General features: G+C 51.3%; 1 protein-coding gene across 2 annotated transcripts in view; it reads left to right on the forward strand.

Annotated features, from left to right (window-relative positions):
* Plxdc1 (plexin domain containing 1) overlaps positions 1-21,334 on the forward strand; it is a 54,649-nt gene that overhangs the window by 8,840 nt on the left and 24,475 nt on the right. For both annotated transcript variants that reach the window (XM_021646859.2, XM_021646858.2), the window contains exons 3-7: positions 15,380-15,523; positions 15,777-15,846; positions 16,400-16,522; positions 17,086-17,204; positions 17,971-18,070. In XM_021646859.2, coding sequence (XP_021502534.1) covers positions 15,380-15,523; positions 15,777-15,846; positions 16,400-16,522; positions 17,086-17,204; positions 17,971-18,070 — 556 coding nt within the window. The remainder of the gene's footprint in view (positions 1-15,379; positions 15,524-15,776; positions 15,847-16,399; positions 16,523-17,085; positions 17,205-17,970; positions 18,071-21,334) is intronic.

A 21,334-nucleotide genomic window follows, 5' to 3' on the forward strand; every position in this document is an offset into this window, starting at 1 on the left:
AGGTGGTTGGAATGGAGGAGGAAGCAGTCCAGGCGTCCCTGAGGCAGACGTTCCCGGGCCTGGGGGCGGGAAGCCCTGTGTGGGAGGAGACCACTGAGAGCTGAAGGGCCTCTGCCTCCGTATGTGAGTCAGAAGCGGTTTTTTTTGCACCTGTGGCTGAGGGATTTTTCATCCTACGTCCACGTGCCATGGCTTGCCACTGCGGGCGGGCGGGCGGCTCGTGTCTGGGGGGAGTGCGAGCAAGTGTGAGTGTGTGTTCGGTGGAAAGGGAAGGGTGGAGGCTGGGGAGGCAGGCAAGCCACGGAATGAGGAGCAGAAACAGCGTGTACTCCGTGGCATCACTTTCTTTCTCTTCTACTGTCTTGAAGAACCTCCAGAAACTTCCAAAGAGCCCGCAGTGGCAGGAGGTAGTGGGGTGTGGCTGTGTGTGCCTGTGGTCCCAGCAGAGCAGAAAGCTGAGGCCAAGCGTCAGGATCCTGGAGTCCAGGGCCAGGCTGGGCAATATAGGCCAAAAATAGTTCCAGAAGCACAGAAGAGTAAACACGGAAGTCCCAGGCTGCCCTCCCGAACCTTCGCTACAGCAGGAGGCCTCTGGGCTGAGGTCTTCCAATTCCGTGCCTCTTCAGCTCCCTTAAGGAGTGAGCTTTGTTTGTTTAGTTGGTTTTGAGACAGGGGCTTCCTATGTAGCTTTGGCGGGCCTTGAACTCACAGATATCCATCTGCCTCTGCCTCCTAAGTGCTGGGCCTAAAGGTGTGGGCCACCACCCCAGCAATGAGTGGGCTTTGGACATTATCTGCTTCTTGTCTGTTATGGTAGATGACTTGGCTCTGCCGTTCTCCTCAGAACTGTTCTCCTCCATCTTTTTTTTTTAAAACTCATGTGCCTTTCCTTTTAGCGTGTTCTCCTCAGAACTGTTCTCCTCCATCTTTTTTTTTTTTAACTCATGTGCCTTTCCTTTTAGCATTATCACATGATCCAAGCAATGGTGATGTCTTATTATTAATTCCATGTATCTATTTTTGTGTCGCACGTGTGAGGAAGTCAGAGGACAATTTTCAGCAGTCAGTTCTCTCCGTCCACCATACGGGCCCCGGGGGGTCAAACTTAACCACTGTCTCTCCAGCCCTGTCTCTTGTGTTTTCATTTTTGTCTTTTAAGGATCTTTGCTGCCTCCCCAGCCCTGCCTGTTTTCTGTGCTAACCCCAGGAACACTTTCTCACAGGCCGTCCCTTTGGCTTCAAAATATAATTTTCAGTGTGGTCAAGTTTGTCATCAAGGAAGCTGGGGCTGTAGCTCAGTTGCTAGAATCCTTACTTAGCACTCATTAAGCCGTGGGTTTGATCCCCAAAACTTTGTAAACTGGGTGTAGCGGTACATGCTTAGAATCCCAGCGCTCTGTAGATAGAAGTAGGAAGATCAGAAGTTCAAGGTCATCCTTGACCACATAGTAAGTCCAACGCCATTCTGGGCTACGTAAGACCCTGTCTTCAATGTCCAATCAAAAAATGTAAATAAACATTTGTCCCAACTTGGCGTAATGCTCTCCCGCTCCATGTCTGCCAGCCTGCACAACCTCCTCCTTGTTCTCTTGAACGTTGGAGCCTTGGTCCCTTTACCCTCTGTCTTCCCTTTCCTGCTTGATTCTGTGGCAATTTCCCGACAGGGGTCACTTCACAGGAGAGACTCTCCTAAGAACATACACGTCTGAAAATTCGTTTATTCTGCCCTCCCCTTTGATCGATGACTTCACCGAATATAGATTTACAAATTAAAAACAATTTTCCTTTCAAAGCTTGAAGGCATCTCACCATTTTCTTCCAATGTCACAGGGAAGGGCCCTGCTGTAACCACAGAGCATAGCGCTTACAGCATTAGTCCCAGCACTTGAAAGGCTGAGGCAGGATCATGGCCAAGAAGTCAAGGCCAGCCTGGGCTACCTAATGAGACCCACATCTCAGCAAATACATGCAACCCTGCTTCCCACGATGCAACATAGGGCATCATGGCTCACACCTGTAATCCCAGCAGTCAGTTCTCTCCTTCCACCGTATGGAGGCTGAGGCAGAAGGATTGCTGAGAGTTTGAGGCCAGCTCGGCCTACACAGCAAGTCCCACCTCAAAAAAGAAAAATGAGCTTTAATATCATTCTTATTCCTGACCTTGTCACATATATATATATATATGTATATATATATACTTCTTTTTTTTATTGTTTGTTTTTGTGTTTGTGTTTTGAGGCAGGGTTTCTCTGTGTCACCCTGGCTGTCTTGGAACTCACTCTGTAGACCACGAACTCACAGAGATCCGCCTGCCTCTCCTCCCAAGTGCTGGGATCACAGGGCTACGCCACCACCACACAGGTATATACTTCCTTTACAGAGTGTTCACCGTCACCCCAGCCTTCTGAAATCATAGATGACTGTCCAGGCTGGCCTGGAATTTACTGTGTAGGCCAGGCTAGCCTCCAATCGGAGCCACCACACTGTTGAAGACTGGTCAGACATGGTTTTAAGCGAACACGGTCTTTACTAGGCAACTGGAGTCTACGCTGGGTGTTTGGGATACCAGGATAGCACTGAGCCTTTCTCAGGTGGGCTTTTAGGCAGAAAAACATTTGTCCTGGGTTGACATACTAAAGTTATCAAGAACAGATAGCCAGAAGCTGAACTACAGAAACCAAGAAGCAAGGTTAGAACATTTTGAGACTTTCCCAGAACTATATTTTGGCAGGTGGTGCTGACTATGTGCTGAATCTTACGGCCTGAAGGTACTTCCATCATGGAGTCAGTTGTGCTAAGAGGGTAGTTCATAAGCGTTGAGGTTTCTGTTTGTTTGTTTGTTTTCCACCCTCTGTGTCATTTCTGGTACTGTGTTTTCCTTTACTCCAGTCTCTGACATGGTCTGGTACCATGACTGATTTTGTCATTATTCAACATTTTGAGATTTCATTCATCAAAATATGACCAGTGAACCGGGCACAGCGGCGCACACCTGTGATCCCAGCACTCAGGGAGGCAGAGGCAGGCGGGTCTGTGTGGGTTCAAGGCCAGCCTGGTCTACAAAAATAAGACCAGGACAGCTACTCAGATAAACCCTGTCTCAAAACAACAACAAAATATCACCAGTGTTTGGCACTAATGTCCATTTTTAGAATAACATGTTAAGATATTCTGCTCAGCTCCTGAACTTTTTGGTTCCCTTTCCACTGTGCCTGAGGTAAATGGCTTCCTCAACAGGCCCTCATCCCAGCCCTGAGGTGAACACTCAAAGGGCGCAGCCCACTCACTACCTATTCTGTCTTGCTTTCCGGAACACTCAGAACCAAGGAGCGGGGTAGGCTTGGAAGAACGGTCATGTGGGCAGTCAGGGTATGAGATGTCCCTAAGAAAGGGACTCCTGTCAGCTTGCCCTATTTCTCCCTGCCTTCTCGAACTCTAGATTAAATAATTGCTACTTACTCCCAGGCCAGCACGATGGTCAGAAGGGCCACGTCCCAGTCTGCACAAAGGACGTCACAGGAAATAGCCACAGAGGCACAAACCTCTGGAAGCAATTGTCTGTGGGCGTTTAGAAGGAGCAGTGGCATTCAGAGAGCCCCCGGTGGATTCAGTAACACCAGGGCTTAAAAACAAACACGGATTCTTGAGCTTCACTCTGGACACATTAGTTCAGAAGCATTGAAACCTGGGGGGTCCATTTCTTTAAACTATCCTCACAGGGGGACGGAGAGATGGATCAACGCTCTAGAGTAATGGCTGCTCTTCCAGAGGCCCCGGGTACTGTTCCAACGACCCACATGGCAGCTCACAACCATCTGTAACTCCAGTTTCAGGGGATCTGACACACTCTGTGGCCTCCTTGGGCCCCAGGCACACATGTGGTGCACAGATATATAGAGGCAAAGCACCTGTGCACAGAAAATAATTTCAAAGACAAAAGTCTGCCCTTGCAGCTGGGACGTAGCTCAGTGGGGGAGCATTTGCCTAGAGTGTGTGAGGCCTTGGGTTCCATCTTGGCTCCTGTGAAGATAACAAATAAATAAATAAATAACAAATCTCCCTATGTGGTTCTGCTGGGTGTGTGGGTGGAAGAGCTTCTGGGATCTAAAATGTTTAGGCAGTTTTAGTTTAGTCTAGTTTAGTCTTGTTTTTTTGAGACAGGGTTTCTATACGTCATACTGGTTGTCCTACAATTCTCTTTGTAGACCAGCTTGACCTCGAACTCACAGAGATCTGCCTGTCTCTGCCCCCTGAATGCTAGGATTAAAAGTGTGGGCTACAACAATGACCCTAGGTTTTGTTTTGTTTTTGTTTTTTGGGCTTTTTTGGTTTTTGGTTTTGATTTTTTTGAGACAGGGTTTCTCTGGGTAGCCTTGGCTGTCCCTAAACTCACTTTGTAGACCAGGCTGGCCCGAACTCACACAGATCCATCTACCTCTGCCTCCCGAGGGCTGGGATTAAAAGTGTGTACCACCATGACCAGCTGACATTTTTAATTTTTATTTTTTTAAGAGATTTGTTCTAACTTATTTTGTATTTCTGTGTGAGCGTGTCAGTGTGAGTAAATGCTACAAGCGTGCAGGTGACCTCAGAGGCCAGAAGAGGGTGTGATCCTTGGAACTGGAGTTACAGGCAGTTATGAGTCAATGGCTGTGGGTGCTGGGAACCCCACTCGGGTCCTATGTGCTCTTAACCTCTGAGCCAAATCTCCAGTCCCTCCAACCAGTTTTATAATGGTGGCCAGAGCTAGCCCAGTTACTCAGAAGGCTGAGGTAGGAAGAGCACAAATTCAAGGCCTAAGTGAGTTACAGAGTGATTTTCAGGCTAGCCTGGATGATTTAGCAAAAGCCTATGTCAAAAAATAAAATAAATAGGATGGTGTTGGTGGCACACACCTTTAACCCCAGCATTCAGGGAGGCAGGGGCAGGCGGATCTCTGAATCTGAGGCCAGCCTGGTCTACAGAGTGAATAACAGGGCAGCCAGGGCAGAGTAGAGAGGCTCTGCTCTAAGGAAAAGGTAAAAAGAGAACCAGGGGTATGACTCAGAGGTATAGCATTTGCCTAGGGTGTGAGGCCCAAAGTTCAGGACATGGTACTTCAAAAGCCTGGCATTCTGGCTGTCACGTGTGTGAGCTCATATGTGTCATCCCAGCACTCAGGAAGATGAAGCAGGAGCATTACCCCCGGTTCAAAGACAGTCTGGATGACACAGAATATTCTAGATCTTGTCTCAAACTTCCTGAAACAAGTGAGTAAATAACAGTGGCCAGGGTGACAACGAGAGTGCCAGGCATTTGAAGGACCACGCGGCAATACTTGGGTGCACGGCTTTTACCGTCTGGAGGCTCCATGACGCCCTTGACCCTGACGGCCACCCACCAAGGGGCTACCCTGCAACTGGACATAATGGCGCATACTTGGGAGGCAGAGACAAGTGCATCCCTAAGTTTGAGACCAGCTTGGTCTACAGAGTGAGTTCCAGGACAGCCAGGGCTACAGAGAGAAACCCTGTCTCAACAAACAAACAAACAAACAAACAGCCCAACTAATTAATACAAAAGACAGGCCACTCTACAGAACAAGGCCTGCTGGGAGAAGACTCCTCTTAGTCTGTGCCTAAGACAAGGGAGGATAAAGTCTGTCTGGAAGAGCATTCAGATACCACCTCGGGAAAGAATCGCTCATCTTCAGTGGGCTGGAGGGACACCTGCCCCGGCCCAGGCGCCTCTGCCTGGACACGTGGAAATCCCGGGGCTCTAGGCTACAGAGAGTCAAGTCCGTGAGTCAGCCGCAGCCCCTGAGGGAAAGGCTTCTCACCGCTGTGGGCTGGGCTGCGTCAGGCGCAGGGAGCCTCTGCCAAGAATGGAGGCGGAGGTGGGAAAGCAGCTTGGCTAATGCACCCATGACAGCTGGGGACCGGAGCCAGGGCTCTGGGGATCTTGTGGGCTGTCTTTCTTTTCAGGTGGCCCTCTAGAACCTGGAGGAGCCTGGGAGGCCATAGACAGGACAGTGAAGACTTGAGTCCTGATCCCTGGAGGCACGGGGACACTTAGGGTGCTTCCTCTGGTGCATCTCACTGCTCTAGATGCGGCTGTTTCCTGACAGCTGACTTTTTTTCTTTGCCTCATTTTGCTTGGTGCCCACCCTGCAGTACCTGTATGTGTTTGCACTGCTCGCCTCCCTCTGGCACCTCGGAGCCACGCTGTCTGTCACCTGTGCCCATTGCCTGTTCATGGCGGACACTCGTCCGAGGGAGCAAAGGAAGGAGGGGCCTCCCCTTCCCTAGAGGTCTCCAAGGGTGTTAGAGAGGAGAACCAATCCCACGGTGCACTCCGGAGCCTCTAAGGACCTCTGCTCCGTTGCCCCGATGCTCACTCACCAGCACCTGCCAGGGTGAGAGGGGCTGCAGGGTCTCCAGGGAGTCTGTGTCCACCTCAGAGCCCTTCCCTAAGCAGCCTTCAGCCAGAGCTGCTGCTGATTGCCCGCCAGCGAGGCACGGTCTCTCGCTAAGCCTGGAGCTTGTCATGGGGCTAGGCTAGCAGGATCCACTGCTCCTCGGCACCGACTGCCAGCGTGCATGGCCGTGCCCTACTTTTATGTAGTTGCTGGGACTCGAACTCAAGTCCTCTTGCCTTCATAAGCAAGCATATCTCCCAGCCCTGTGTTTGCCCGCTCGCTTACTTACTTGCTGAGTCTCACCCTGTAGCCAGTGTTCGAACTTACTCTGTAGCCTACAGTCACACGGAACCTAGTGCATGGAAGATGCTGAGGAGAGTTCACCACAGTGGTATGCAGGAGAGCACAAACCTCAGAAGCTAGCAAACGGCCAGTAAAAAAGAAAATAGTTAAAAAACCAACCAACCAAACAAACAAACAAACTAAAACCACGGTGGGGTTGCGGGTAGGTCACACTTGGAATCTCAATCCGTGGGAGGCTGAGGCAGGAGGATGACTGGCAGCTGAAAGCCAGCCTAGGCACATACAGAGTGCGACCCTGTCTCAAAAGCAAAAGTGTGGGTTTCTTCTGTAAGGACCGTCATGAAGCTTTTATAACTGATGGCAAGAAATACCAATATCACCGTCACATCCTGCTTTGTTTAATTCGTCATTTCTGGTTTGTTTGTTTGTTTGTTTGTTTGTTTGGGACAGGGTTTCTCTGTGCTGGGAGGTGGTGGTGCACGCCTTTAAATCCAGCACACAGGGAGGCAGAGGCAGGTGGATCTCTGTGAGTTGGAGGCCAGCCTGGTCTACAAAGTCCATGACAGCCAACACTATGTAGAGAAACACTGTTTTGAAAAAACAAACAAACAAACAAACAAACAACAACAAAGACAAAAGGAAAGAAAAAGGAAGGAAGGAAGGAAGGAAGGAAGGAAGAAGAAAGAAAGAAAGAAAGAAAGAAAGAAAGAAAGAAAGAAAGAAAGATTGGCCTATAGGTACATCTATAGACGTTTCTTGATTGCTGGCTGATGTGGGACGGCCTAACTCACTGTGGCAGTGCTACCCTTGGGAAGCAAGTGATAAGAAAGCAGCAAGCCATGGGGAGCAAGCCAGTAAGCAGCACCCCTCCGTGACCTCTGCTTCAGTTCCTGCCTCCAGGTTCCTGCCCTGTCTGAGTTCCTGGTCTGACTTCCCCAGGACTCAACTGTTACCTGTACGTGTAAGATAAAGTAACCCCCGTCCTCCCTCAGTTGCTTTCGGCCGTGGTGTTTTACATAGCAAGAGAAACTCAAACTAAGAGAGGCACTCTCTGCCCGACCTGATGACCCGAGTGCGGTCCTCAGGACCCACGCGGGAAGCAGAGAACTGACTCCTGCACAACGTTCTCTGGCCTCTTCACACTGCTGTGCACATAAGTGGGGGGCTGGGGTTCAAGTCCCAGCAACCACATGGAGGCTCCCAACCATCTGTAATGAGATCTGGTGCCCTCTTCTGACCTGCAGGCACACATGCAGGCAGAACACTGTATACATAATAAATAAATCTTAAAAAAAAAAAAAAAGAGGTAAGTTTGTTTGTTTTGCCTTTTTTTTTTTTTTTCCTTCCTTTGTTTGTTTGCTTGAGATAGTGTTTCTCTGTGTAGGCCTGGCTGTCCTGGAACTTTCTCTGCAGACCAAACTGGCCTGGAACTCACAGAGATCCACTTGCCTCCACTGCCTCCCAAGAGTTGGGATTGAAGGTATGTTCCACCATGCCTGGCCAAGAACTCTGCATTTCTTTTTCTTTTCTTTTTCTTTACCTCCCTCTCTCCCTTTCTTTCTCCCTTTCTTCCTTTCTGACAGGGTTTCTCTGTGTAGCCTTGGCTGTCCTAGACCAGGTTGGCTTTGAACTCACAGTGATCTGCCTGCCTTTGCCGCCCAAGTGCTGGAATTAAAGGCATGCACCCAGCAGAACTCTGCATTTCGAATAGGCTCCTACGTGAGTCTGCGGTTGCTGTTCCTAAAACAGTTTAGGCAGCATTTTGGGATCCAGACACCTTCCGGGTGGGTGGTTTTGTAAACCCTCATGGGAGGCCCTTTCTGAGCAGCGCTTCTCCAGTTGGCCCCAGCTGCCTAAGTGCTCTCCTGACAGGCCCAGGCAGTCCAGCGCTCTCCTGCCAGCCCTGCGGGTGCCCCTGGTTGCTTGCCCAGCATTCCTGCCAGCCAGTTGGCTGGCAGGTGATGAGCTGATTGTGAAGGCTCAGCTGGAGTTTCTTTTCCAGAATCATCTTAAGCTCAGCCAAGGTAAATACGGTCCCGCTGTCAGAGTGAAGTGCCTGGGGGTGGCTTGGGGCAGCAGGAGCAACTGAGGGAGAAGAGCCTCTGCCATGCGGATATTAGGATCCTCTGGAGGGGGAATGTTTGAAGAGACGGCACTGCTGTCAAAACATCACATGAAAAGGTCCAACAAAATCATTGAAGAACTCCACGCTTAGCGGACACCTGCCGTGGGCACCAGCCGAGAAGGCTTTAGTTCTCTGGAACCCTTTCAAGACTGTGGCATCCGAGGTTTCTGAAGAAGGAAGAGTGTGACCAGAGAGAAGAGTGATGCCTGGCAGCAACCACCATTTTGTTTGGGTTTTAAACTTGGATCGGGCTGACACGGAAGCCCAAGCACTTTATCCTGGAACAGTCGGTTTCAAATGGTGCTCCCGCAGAACCCTAAGGATTCCTGGAGATGTCCCATAGGGTGCTATGGGACAGAGGGTGCTGGAGGAGGCACCAGAAGGTATGGAGTGGCTTCACTGTCATATGATGTAGGTGCCGAGCTGCCAAGGAAGAAGAAGAGGAGGAGGAAAAGAAATCTAAACTTGCTTCATTTCCTGTGACACAGGAAAATCATTGACCAGGGTTTTGTGGGCACGTCTCACATGCTGCCTCTTTCGTTAGGTTTACTGACTCTCCTTGTAATGTCAAGCCATCACTGTGTCCAGTCCCAGCACCTAGGACCACCCTCTGGGATAACAAACAGCAGATTGTATGCAGTGATGGTCTGTGGATGGTGTGAGTTCCTTGGCCTGTGCATCCTGGGTAAGAAACACACACAATAGTGAGTCCTGTGTTAACTCTCCAGAGAGACCAACTAGGACTTGCTTTCTCACCCCACTCCTGCTGTTCTGTGTCAGGCGGGAGCCTGGGCTTTGTGGTTAATCTCGGGGGAAGCTCAGCCCTCGAGTAGGAGACCGGAAGTTAATGCTCCAGGAGGAAAGTTTGAAGCGCAGAGTCAAGGGAGTTCAGGGCTTTGGAACCGGAATTAGCCAGCATCAAGGGCCCAGCCTGACTGGGGCCAAGTGGCGGCTTCGTGAGCACTCAGTAAGGGAGACCCACTCAGAGTTCTGAAATCAAGAGAGGCAGAGGAAGGATCCTGGGTTTGTCCATGTGAACAAAATGGCTGCTTAGGGAGCAGCCAGCCGCTTGCTCCTTCAGACGGGCACTGCAGTGGGCAGAGGAACACTGGAAAGATGGTAGCATCAGTCTGCTGACATGCTGATGAATGGCAGAACCTCAAAGTGGCTGGCCAGCAAGCCTGGGGTTCCAGCGATAAACGATGAGTGTCAGCTGGTTCTGGTGAAATAGGTTTATTTCCTGTGAAACAGTCATTTATAAACCTGTGGGCAGTGAGAGGGGTTTTAAGCGTGAATGCGTTTGGTTTGCTGGGGCAGGGGGGTGCCAGGGATACTTGATTTATATGCAACAGCACAGCCCTCTCATGAGAGGGGGAAAAGCAGTACTTAATTATCTTACAGGTGGGAGAAGAACTCCAGGTGCAGTTAAAAGGTCATTGGTTGAAAGCCAAGACATCTAATTGGCATAGGGTGGGTGTTTCCAGGAATTCCCCAGGCGCTTGCTGAATGGGTTTCTTACCAGGAAAGGGTTGGACTTGTAATCTTCCTGAGGGCTATATAACACTCTTTAGAATATCTGGGGTTCCCCAGATCAGGCGGAGAACTGAGCTCAGAGAGATCTTCCTGCCTGTGCATCCCAAGTGCTGGGATTAAGGCGTCCACCACCACACCCATCAGAGAAGATCTTGTAATCCAGGAATCAGGATGCAAGTCAGCCTTCTTGTATGTCAAAGTCACCAGCCTTAGAACCTATGTTGAGGACTGCAGCGAAGGTGCAAAATACTTGATCTTGACCTTGAGGCACATTCCCGATCAATTGTGTCCCCAAGACGCTAGGGCCTGGTTGCCTCACTTTCCTCCTTGCTTCCTCTTGAGGCTGGGACTCCTCAGGCCCTGACCCCTCAGGTGGCCCAGTCAGACTGAAGCCAGGTCCTGCCTTCCAAGCTTCCTCAATGACCTTGGGGCCAAGTTATCTTTCTGAACCTGAGTGAGGAGGTGTGGGCAGCTCTCCTCAGCTCTGGGGTGGTCACAGCGTGAGAGGAATCTACTCTGCTGCTTCCCTCCCAGTCACTTGCTGACATGCCCTTCCTTAGCCCCTCCCTGTCTTTGATTTGGCTCCAAATAGGTTTGTGATCTGAGACTTTTGTTTCCCTGCTTAGATGGCTCAGTGGTTAAGAGCACTATCTACTCTTCCAGAGGTCCTGAGTTCAATTCCCAGCACCCACATGCTGGCTCACAGCCATCTGTACTGAGATCTGATGCCTTCTTCTGGCATGCAGGTGTATGTCCAGATAGAGCACTCATGCATAAATTAAACAAATACTTAAGAAAAAAGAAAATGGAGGGCCAGGTTGGTGACACATGCCTTTAGTGCTTACACTTAAGAGGTAGAGGCAGGTGGATCTCTGTGAGTTGGAGGCCAGTTTGGTCTACTACAGCGTGAGTTCTAGGACAGTCAAATCTATGTAGAAGGACCTTATCTCAAAAAACAAAACAGGCCTCTGCAATGGCTGACAATGGTGCCTGTGAAATGCCAGCCTTTTGCCGTGCTAGCAAAAGGGTGGGAACTTACCCCACTGTGGAGAAGTGATGGGGACTAGATAAGGCCATCAGTGAGGAACTCAGGACAGGAACCTGCAGGCTCTATAGGAAAAGGAAGCACACTGTGGTGCCCTATCCCGGTAATTTCAGCATTTAGGAGGCTGAGGCATAGATCAGCCTGAGATGCATAGGGAGACCCTGTCTCTGGCGGACCAAGGTTCAATTCTCAGCACCTACAATATGGCTCACAGAAGTCTGCAGATCTGATGTCCTCTTTCGATGTCTTCAGGCACCGTGCACACGTGCAGTACACAGGCATATATGCAAACAAAGCACACACACACACACACACACACACACACGAATTAAGTAAATCTTATCTTTTTGGTTGAGAGCCTAGCCTTTAACAGCTGGGCCATCTCTCCGGTCCAGAAGTAAGTAAATCTTAATAGAAGAAAACTTGGAAGAGCCAGGTGAGACATCTTTGAGGGAGACTCAGAGTGTGGCTGGCCTCTTAAGGGAGTGACCTCTCATTGAGTAGTCAAGTACTCTACCTTCGTCCCAGACAGGGTCTCAAGTGCCCAGGCTAACCTCAGACTCACTTGTAGTTGAGGATGGCTGTAGTTCTGGGATTCCAGGCATGTGTACCAGGCCTGGTTGAAGAGCCATCCTTTGAACAGATCATGGGAAAAGATTTTTAAAGACGGGAGACCCCAAGGCCCCAAGGCAGACAAGCGCTGATGATTTCCAGAACAGAGGAAGCCCAACAGACAGGAATGCAGTAAACAGGGAGAGGAAGGAAGGTACAGGGGTGGGAGAGGGGTGGGGAGAATCAGACCACCACCATCAGGCATCGGAGACTTAAGGGGCATCCTTCCAACATGTCATCAAAGCCCTGGTCCCGAGCTCCATACATCTCCATCCTTACGATGTGGCCCTGGCCCTTAAACCTACAATGCGGATGTTGGAGATCCGGCCATCACATCTGCATGCCCAACAGGACAAGGACGAGGAAAAAGCAACAGGGACAAGCAGTTAACCTGGATTTCGTCCCAAAGACTCCATAAGAACCTCAACGGCCCATCGTTTGCTTTCTGTTTTGCTGTACTGCTTGTTACAAGGCTTCATTAGTAAAGAGGGATTGGGGATGGATGTTGGCCAGGCAGAGCCAGATTCTGCCCCATGGGGCCTTGAACATTGTGGTAGGAGACCTAACATTCATTCTCTTTACCTGGGTGCCACAGTGTCCTCAGCAGGGGAGTGACAGGGAGAGGGAGGAGAACAACTCCAGGTTGTCCCCATGGAGCCACAGCAGCCTGTGCCTGTGGGCACCTGAATTTGTTTTGTGCCATAAGAAAGCATTCACTCTCTCTCAGGCCTAGAGACAGAAGCCATCCTCCCTCTGGAGGCCCTGGGAAGACCCATCTTGCCAGCCTCTCAGCTCCTGGTGACTCCTGGCAGTCCCTGGCCCCCTTGGCCTACGGACATCATTCCAGTCTCTGCCTCCATGATCTCATGACTTCCTGTGTCTCCTCATTTCCTCTCTCTGACCCTTTTTCTCCAGAGGTGAAGACTGCAGCCCATTGTGGTGACTCACACCTTTAATCCCAGCAGGCAGGTGGATTTCCGAGTTCAAGGCCAGCCAATAGAGCGTGTTCCAGGACAGCCAGGGTTATACAGAGAAATCCTGTAAAAAACAAACAAACAAACAAACAAACAAACAAAAACAACAACAAAGATGGCAGCCATTGGATCAGGGCTACCCTAATCTGGGGTGACCTTGTGTTCCCTTGACTCTACAGAAGTCTGCAGAGACTTCTTTCATGAGGGTGGGCCTGAATTTACCTTTCGGAAGGCTGAGCCTAAATCCACCGCAGCGTGCGGAGGATCAGAACTTCCTCATCCCTCCCTGTCCGTCACTGTCAACCAGGACAGGATCTGAGGAGTCATGTTGATTTCCAGATTCTCAACTCACTGCAGGTGCCCGGTCCCTCACTAGTCTCTTAGCATAAGAGGACACACATTGTGCCTCAAACACAGTTTGTTGAATTTGTTACTGTTATTGTTGCTGCTGCTGCTGTCTTGGGGACCAAACCCTGCACCTTCCTTATACTCTACCACTGAGCTATGACCCAAGCTGGGTTTTGTTTGCTTTGTGTTTATTATTATTATTATTATTATTATTATTATTATTATTTTGAGGCAGGGTCTCAATAGGTTACCTGGGCTGACCCTGAGTCTATGTAGGTCTGGCTGGCCTTGAACTTGTGATCCTCCTGCCTCCGCCTCCCAAGATCCGGAGATGACATGTGTGCCACACCTGACTCCCACACACTTCTAGAGCACAGCACAGCTGAGGGAGAACCTTGGTCCACAGGAACAGAGGTGACTCACTTGTTCTTGCATGTCAGGGGCTCAAGTTGAAGCGGAGGCAGTTTTCAAGTCAGCGTGGTTGCATGTGTCTGAAATCCTAAGTGCTTGAGAAGTAGAAGCGGGAGTATGGGGCGTTCAAGGCCAGCCTCGGCTACACAGCAAATTCTAGGCCAATCCAAGCTATGTGATACCCCATGTGAAAAACAATGCATGGGCAGTGGTGGCGCACGCCTTTAATCCCAGCACTTGGGCGACAGAGGCAGGCAGATCTCTGAGTTCAAGGACAGCCTGCTCTACAGAGTGAGTTCCAGGACAGCCAGGGCTACACAGAGAAAAACAAAAACAACCTTGATTTTTTTTTTTTTTTTCAAAACTTTAAGCTCTTTTCTTCAGATTAATTCTGTGTGCTTGTGGTGCCCGCAGAGACCAAATCCCCCGGAGCTGGCATTACAGGTGGCTGTGATGTGCAGCGTGGGCTCTGGGAACTGAACTCCAGTCCTCTTCGGGAACAGCAAGCACCCTTGGTTAAGAGAGAATGAAACTGTTGCTTGAAGTGGGAATGCAGCCCAGCAACAGCAAGTGGTCCCAGCAGACCTTCCCCCTGTCCCTTTTCTCAGCTCCCCCAGCCCTCCATAACCCTCGCTCTCCAAAATGTGCTCACGGGTATCGCTTGTCAGAATCATAATCAGCCTATCTGCAGGCACGCAGTGGCCGGGGCCCCAGTTCCCTGCCGGCTGGGCAGCTGGCAGCTCTGCAGGAAGAACACGGTTTGCTCTGCTCTGTCTGTAGCCTGATTAATGATCCCTGGTGCCCAGGGCATCACTGCAGCTGAGGGAGCCTTGGGAACCTTTGACCTTTCTGCTGCCGCCACTGGCCTTCTGTGAGGTGCTCTTGGGCCAGCTCCGGGGAGTGCTGAGACACAGCCCAGCCCGCTGGCTCGCCCACTCTTTCTGCCAGCCACTTCCCTGGCCTGCTCTAAGCCCCACATGTTCCCCTGAGGGAGACTACGCAAAGAACCCAGCCCTCTGTGGGGTCTGCAACAGCCACACAGGGAGATGCAAAAACCATTCCTTGAGGAACTCCTTGTTTCTCTCCTCTTTTGCTCCATCTGGCAATCGCAGTGAGGGTGCCCACTTTTCTCTCCTTTGCTCGTGACTCTGTCCCGGTCCCACTGCCCTTGTCCTGCCTCCTCCAGCAGACCAGCAACTCCCTAATATCAGCAACCACCTTCTCCCTTGGACATCTCAGACCTAGTTGTTTTTTTTTGTTTGTTTGTTTGTTTTGTTTTTCTCTTTTTTTCCTTAGGGCAGGTAAGAGATTCTGTGTCCGTTGTGGTCTAGGCATGATCATTGAAGACAAAGGCTTTCTCTGGGGTTTCTCCATCATGACCCCAGTGCTGAACTTGGCCTTTGTTGCACTCTGAAACATTCAGGGTTATAGGATAAGCCTAGCGGACAGGGCTGAGCACACATGGAACAGGTGCCCTCCGAGGGTATTTCAGAAGCTCCCAGGCCTAAAGCAAAAGGTCCAGTGCTCTGGGCCAGAGGATCTGGGGAAGTCTGGGCAGGGAGAGGCAGAGGGCGGTGCCCAGCTTGCCTGGCTCCTCACACCTCCTATGGGCTCTGTCTCTGTCCCCGCAGGAAGACAACCACAACTACTACGTGTCCCGAGTCTATGGCCCCGGTGAGCGCCGCAGCCGGGAACTGTGGGTGGACATGGCTGTGGCCAACCGGAGCCATGTGAAGGTTCACAGGATCCTCTCCAGTTCTCACAGGCAGGCTTCGGTGAGTGCCTAGGTCAGACAGAATGGCCTGGGCGGGGAGGCTGGGGCCTAGGCCAGCAGTGCCTGTCCGGGAGTGGATATGGTTACAGCCTGAGGTTTGTGGTCTGGGGTGGGTTCAGTCAGAGAAAGCTTAGAGGGGTCCCTACCCTGGATATATACCCGTGCCCACGTTGTTCAGACAAGTCTGGGGCAGGGAGGATGACCAGTGTTTGGCGGGCAGCCTCATCCACGGGGACTCTCTCCTGTCCCTGTAGAGAGTGGTCTTGTCCTTTGATTTCCCTTTCTACGGACATCCTCTGCGGCAGATCACCATAGCAACTGGAGGTAAAGACGGAGCCGCATGTGTTTGGGGGTGGCTTGGAGGGCTCCGGTCTCGGCCTGACTCAGGTTGGTTCTTGAGGGGCTCACTGGAGACAGGTTGATTAGGTGGGCTAGGGAGGAAGTCAGGGAAGGTCCCACTCAAACCAGGTGACCTGTGCGCATGCGTGCATGTGTGAGTGTGTGCGTGCGTCTATCCCCCTGGACCGACGTGGCTGCCACGTGCACCTCTGGGGTCTCTGTTTCTGAGCCCGAGGAAGCAAGGATGAGGGTCCCTGTTGACAGGAGGACCTCTGATTCCTGTCACTTTCATCCTACTTCCGACTTCCACCGAAACAGGGGAAGATGGGAGCCACTTCCTCTTCCTTCTTCTACCCTCTGTGGTCTGTGCCTCTCCAGAGATTCTCTAGTCTGGGCCATTTTGTTGATCTCACCAAGTCCGGAGACCCCTTAACCCCTGGGTTAAGGCCATGAGACTCATTCCTAGCCCCTGCCAGGGTGAGGGTGAACCCTAGAGGCAGCACAGTGAGCCTCTCTGAGGACCCCCCTCTCCCCTCAGGCTTCATCTTCATGGGCGACGTGCTACACCGGATGCTCACGGCTACTCAATACGTGGCCCCCCTCATGGCCAACTTCAACCCTGGCTACTCTGACAGCTCCACAGTCGCTTACTTCGACAACGGTGAGGCCTGATCTCGGAGTATAGTCCGCCCAGAGGTCTAACCTGCTCTGTCACCCAGCAGGGGAAGGGGTGCTAGCCTGGCCTAACCCCTTCCGGAGAACCCCAGGCTCACAGTCACACAGGCAGACAGCCACCTTCTCGTTCTACCCTGTGCTGTCTTGTCACCTGTAAGAAGGGGACCGAGGTGGCGCTGCGTAGCCTTGTTGATCCAGATGAAGATGCGAAATCTTGGCGTGGGACCCTCCACCACTTCTCAGTCTCATCAGCGCCCGCCCACCCAGGAGACGGACATCTCCGTTTTCCCTTTGTCTCCAAGGGTCAGGATAGGCAAAGGAAGAAGGGGTGTGCACATAGTAAGAGATGAGCAAATTGGGGATGGGGGAGGGGCAGACACAGGATCTTTGGGGGTCCCTGTGACTTGGAAGCCAGGCTGGTCTTTGTGGGTTGCCTAGTTCCCATTTTCCCAACTCACAATTGTCCCCCCCCCTCCGTCTCTGACCGCTATACCAGCTGGGTCCCCTGCTCTGACTCCCGTTCAGCTAGGTCTCTGCTCTTCTCCCCAGGGACAGTGTTTGTGGTTCAGTGGGACCACGTTTACCTCCAGGGTCGGGAGGACAGGGGCAGCTTCACATTTCAAGCAGCCCTGCACCGAGACGGCCGCATTGTCTTTGGCTACAAAGAGGTGGGTGTGTTTTAGAGCCTCTTGTTTACCCAGCAAATCTGTGTAGAGCGTGGTGGGCGTGGGGCTTGGTGGCGTGTACAAAGGTCCTGTGGCAGGACAGAACACGAGCTATACAAAGCTCTAGACCGATGGTTCTCAACCTGTGGGTCTTGACCTCTTAGGGTTGTTGAATGATCCTTTCACAGGGGTCACCTAAGAGCGTGGGAAAACACAGATCTTCACATCCATTACAGGAGCAAAATTATAGTTATGAAGTAGCAACAAGAATAATGTTACAGTTGGGGGTCACCACAGCATGAGGAGCTGTAGCGTCAGGAAGGCTGAGAACCTCTGCTCTAGAAACAGTGGCGTTTTAGGAGTGGTGTGTGGCGGGGCGTGATGGGATGGGGAACAACCAGACGGCCTTTTGCAAAGCCCACTCCAGCTTCAGAGCGGACGATAGACTGTTGGGGACTTCAGGGAATGCTGGGGAGGTGATCTAGGGGAGTAATGTGGCATGGACAAGGAAGATGAGAGAACTGGACAGAGATGAGAGCGATGGGTTGGAGAAGATGGAGAGAGGAAAGGGAAGAAAGGGAGGGGCCGGGGTTGACTTCCGGCCTGTGTGGAGCTGGAGGATCCATGTGGGGGGGGGGGGCATAGACTATGGCTGCAGGTGTTCGGGTCCTCAAGCCCTGAGCAGGCAGCTGGGTGTGGAGCTGAGTGGAGGATTCGTGGCCACAGAGGGTTCCAGGTGGATGGCAGGTGCCTCTTCTCCCTGCTGCAGATCCCCATGGCTGTCCTGGACATCAGCTCTGCCCAGCACCCCGTCAAGGCAGGCCTGTCTGATGCTTTCATGATTCTCAATTCATCCCCGGAGGTGCCAGGTGAGTCCCCAGGGGCCTGTGTCCGACCCAGCTCAGTCTGAGCCTGGCTTTTCCTTGTTAGGGTAGAGGGGTCATTTTTTGCCTAGATGTGTGTCAAGAAGCACCGGCCTCGTTGCTGGTCAGGGGGTCAGGAGCCCCTGTATCCAGCAGCTGCTTCATTTGTGAAATGTCCAAAGACTTGAGTGCCACGGCGCACGCCATCACCGCAGCTATCAGGGAGCCTTCCAGAATTCAAACAAAATGGCCTCTAACCCAGGGGATTAATAGGTGACCAGTGTGTTTCAGACAAGGCAGCCTCCGTCAGCACTGCTGTGAACGCTCTCCTTTGGCAAACCATTCTTCCTTCAGTCGAAGTTCAGTTGAAGGGGGTAGCTGGAGGGGCTGACATTTGAGGGGACCTCAGCTCCTCCTCTCCAAACAGCTGTTGGCCAACATCTGGCCCATGGATCTGTGTCAGAATATCCTCTGTGCTCAGCTTTGCAACTCAGGGCTTTTAAGCTTTAGTATTTAACATCATTCCTAAAATTACATATAGTTTTCCCAACCTTTCAAAATTATTGTTTTTTTTGTTTGTTTGTTTTTGTTTTGTTTTTTTAAGACAGGTTTTCTTTGTGTAGTCCTGGCTATCTTTGAACCCTCTCTGTAGACCAGGCTGGCTCCGAACTCACACAGAGAGGGGAATGCTGGTGTTCAGATGGATTCCTTTTTTTTTTTTTTTATTTAGTCCTGGTCCCTAGCCAGTGGATAACATCGCCTGTATCCCAGGCCATTCTCCCTTCCCCACTTAAACCTCTCTGGAAAAGCCCTTTGGAGATGTGTCTCCAGGTCATCCTGTTGATGATGGAGACTACTATGCTCTTAGTATCCCTAGGGTGTCGGTCCTAGGACTCTTTAGAGATCCAAATGTCCCAGGTTGTTCAAAAGCACCTTCCTCCACCAAGCCCCACTGTCCCTTTATCACGTTACAATATCCTGGGATCTTTGTATCTTTCACGAAGGACTGTCTCCAGTCTTGGCTGAATGTGTAGGGAGCTGTGTTTGAACCTGCACACAAGGCCACAATTCTTCCTAAGCTGAAGTTTGTGGCTCTCCTTGCAGACTGCTTGGCTCTGTGGAAGTCTCCTTGTTATCCGAATCCCAGTTCTAATTCTAGATACCAGATTCAGGGCTGGTGGTCAGACTGCAACTCACCGTGGTGTCAGAACAATTGGAGAGGGACTTGGCCCGTGGTTCAGTGGTAGAGCAAGCGGTAGAGCAAGGCCCCAGGTTCCATCCACTGACAAGGCAATGGTGAGAGGCGCGTTGGTGCATTTCTCTGAAGCAGTGCCCCAGGCCTTCCCTGAGTTTTAAAGTGGGCCATGAAACATGTGCAAGGCCTTGGGCTCACGCCCTAGCACCACAGACAAATTAAAAGATAAAAATCAGTCCTCTGTTTTCAGGACTGATGGCTCTTCTGTGGCCAAAACGTCAGGATCCCCTAAGTCTGTTCTACTCAGCAGGCGGGGAATTTGCGGGCGATTGGCTTGGCCTGTGAATAGCAGGTTCAGGAAGAGCCTTCTGCAGTGTTGATTCCATGGATATGCCATTGTCCAAACCTGCAATGGGAGGCCTCTTCTATCCCAGGACGCCCCTTGTGCAGCTCTTTCCTGCCCGAGGTGATACAGGGTGAATTTGGTTTTCCTGATAGTGAAGATTCCCTAGCCGTCTGTGTGTAGTGACACAAGTCTGCCATTCCCGGCACTCAGGTGATGGCGGCAGGAGGATCAAGGAGTTCAAGGCCGGGCTGGGCTACATGAGATGCTATCTCAAAAAGACAAACAAACAACAACCAAGCCACATCAGACAAGTAGTCTAGGGAGATGACTCAGTAGGTGAATGCTTGCTAGTTAGCATAAGGACCTGGGTTCGCATGCCCAGCATCCAGGTAAAACTCCCAAGCATGGTGAAATTGTAGCACTGGGGAGGCAGACTGACCTTTGAACTTGATAGCCAGCTCGTCTTGCCCAGTCAGTGAGCTCCAGGTTCACAAACACTTGCACCTCCCTCCCCAACACAAAACGAAATATAAATAAGTCAAAACATACAGCAACAACAAAAGATACCCCAGCCAGTAAGTCCTTCTGACTGAGGGAATCGCCTTTTTGCCCTGCAGGGCTGGATGGGAGAGGTCTCAGGATGACCTTTGCCCTGGGAAGAAGATGCTGAACACAGCTGGCTTTCCTACCATTGCTCCCCTCTGTAACCTATTCCCCACACTGTGATCAGAGCCTGCGGAGCATCGTGATGCAGAGAAAGGCTGTGCGTGTCAGCAGCGTCTGCTTGCAGAGATGCTTAAGTCCTCCATGGTGGCTTCAGTGCCCTCCATTTGGCTAGACAGACTGCCAAAACACGACTCCCTTCACTTGTCTTAAACTTTATTTCTCCAGGGAGGCGGAGGATGGCTCATGCCTTTAATCCCAGTGCTCGGGAGGCAGAGGCAGGCAAATCTGAGTTTGAGGCCAGCTTGGTCTATAGGACACAGCCAGGGCTACCCGGAGAAACCCTGTCTCAGAAAACCAGAAAAACACTTTATTTCATGTAACTGTCACAACAGGCAGATTGTGAATTAGCAGAATCAGTTACCATGGGCCAGATTATCAAGGGATGCTGATGGAACTCTGGGTGTTTTCTGACTGGCCTCAGATGGCTCTGGCACACTAGTTCTCCTTTCCCAGAATTTCATTTCTGAAGTGTCAGAGCATGTGCCATATCTTCTCAACAGGCTGCCTTGGTCTGTGGTGAATGGACAGGAAGGGGCTTCTGTTGGGCTGTGGCTGATATTCTACTAGATGGGAGAGGTTTTCAGGGCCATCTGTAATCGGTTCATTTATTCACAACCATTTCCTAAACCCTGTTAGGTAGAAGCGTTTGCCAGGGGACCGACCGACAAAGACAAATGCCACGTTAATACTGTCCTCGGGGATCTTGTCGTCTGGGGGCGGGGGCGGGTAAGACGGAAATCTAGATATTGACTGAGCAGTGTCACAGGTGAGACAGCGCCAGTGATTCTGGCTGAGGGAGGGAGCCAATCAGCTGAGCCTTGACGGTGGAGACGAAGAGAGCAGGAAGGTTGGCACTAGATTCGAGGCCTCATGGTTCAAAGGGGTGGACTTAGGAGAGCTGTCCTGGGGAGAGCAGGCAGGGACGGAGCTGCCAAAGCCTAACAAGAGCTTACCCATCCTCTGCTTAAATGTTCCCCAGGCCCTTGGCCCACCTTCTCCATAC

The sequence above is a fragment of the Meriones unguiculatus genome, chromosome 7, assembly GCF_030254825.1.
Source record: "Meriones unguiculatus strain TT.TT164.6M chromosome 7, Bangor_MerUng_6.1, whole genome shotgun sequence".
Lineage (NCBI taxonomy): Eukaryota > Metazoa > Chordata > Mammalia > Rodentia > Muridae > Meriones > Meriones unguiculatus.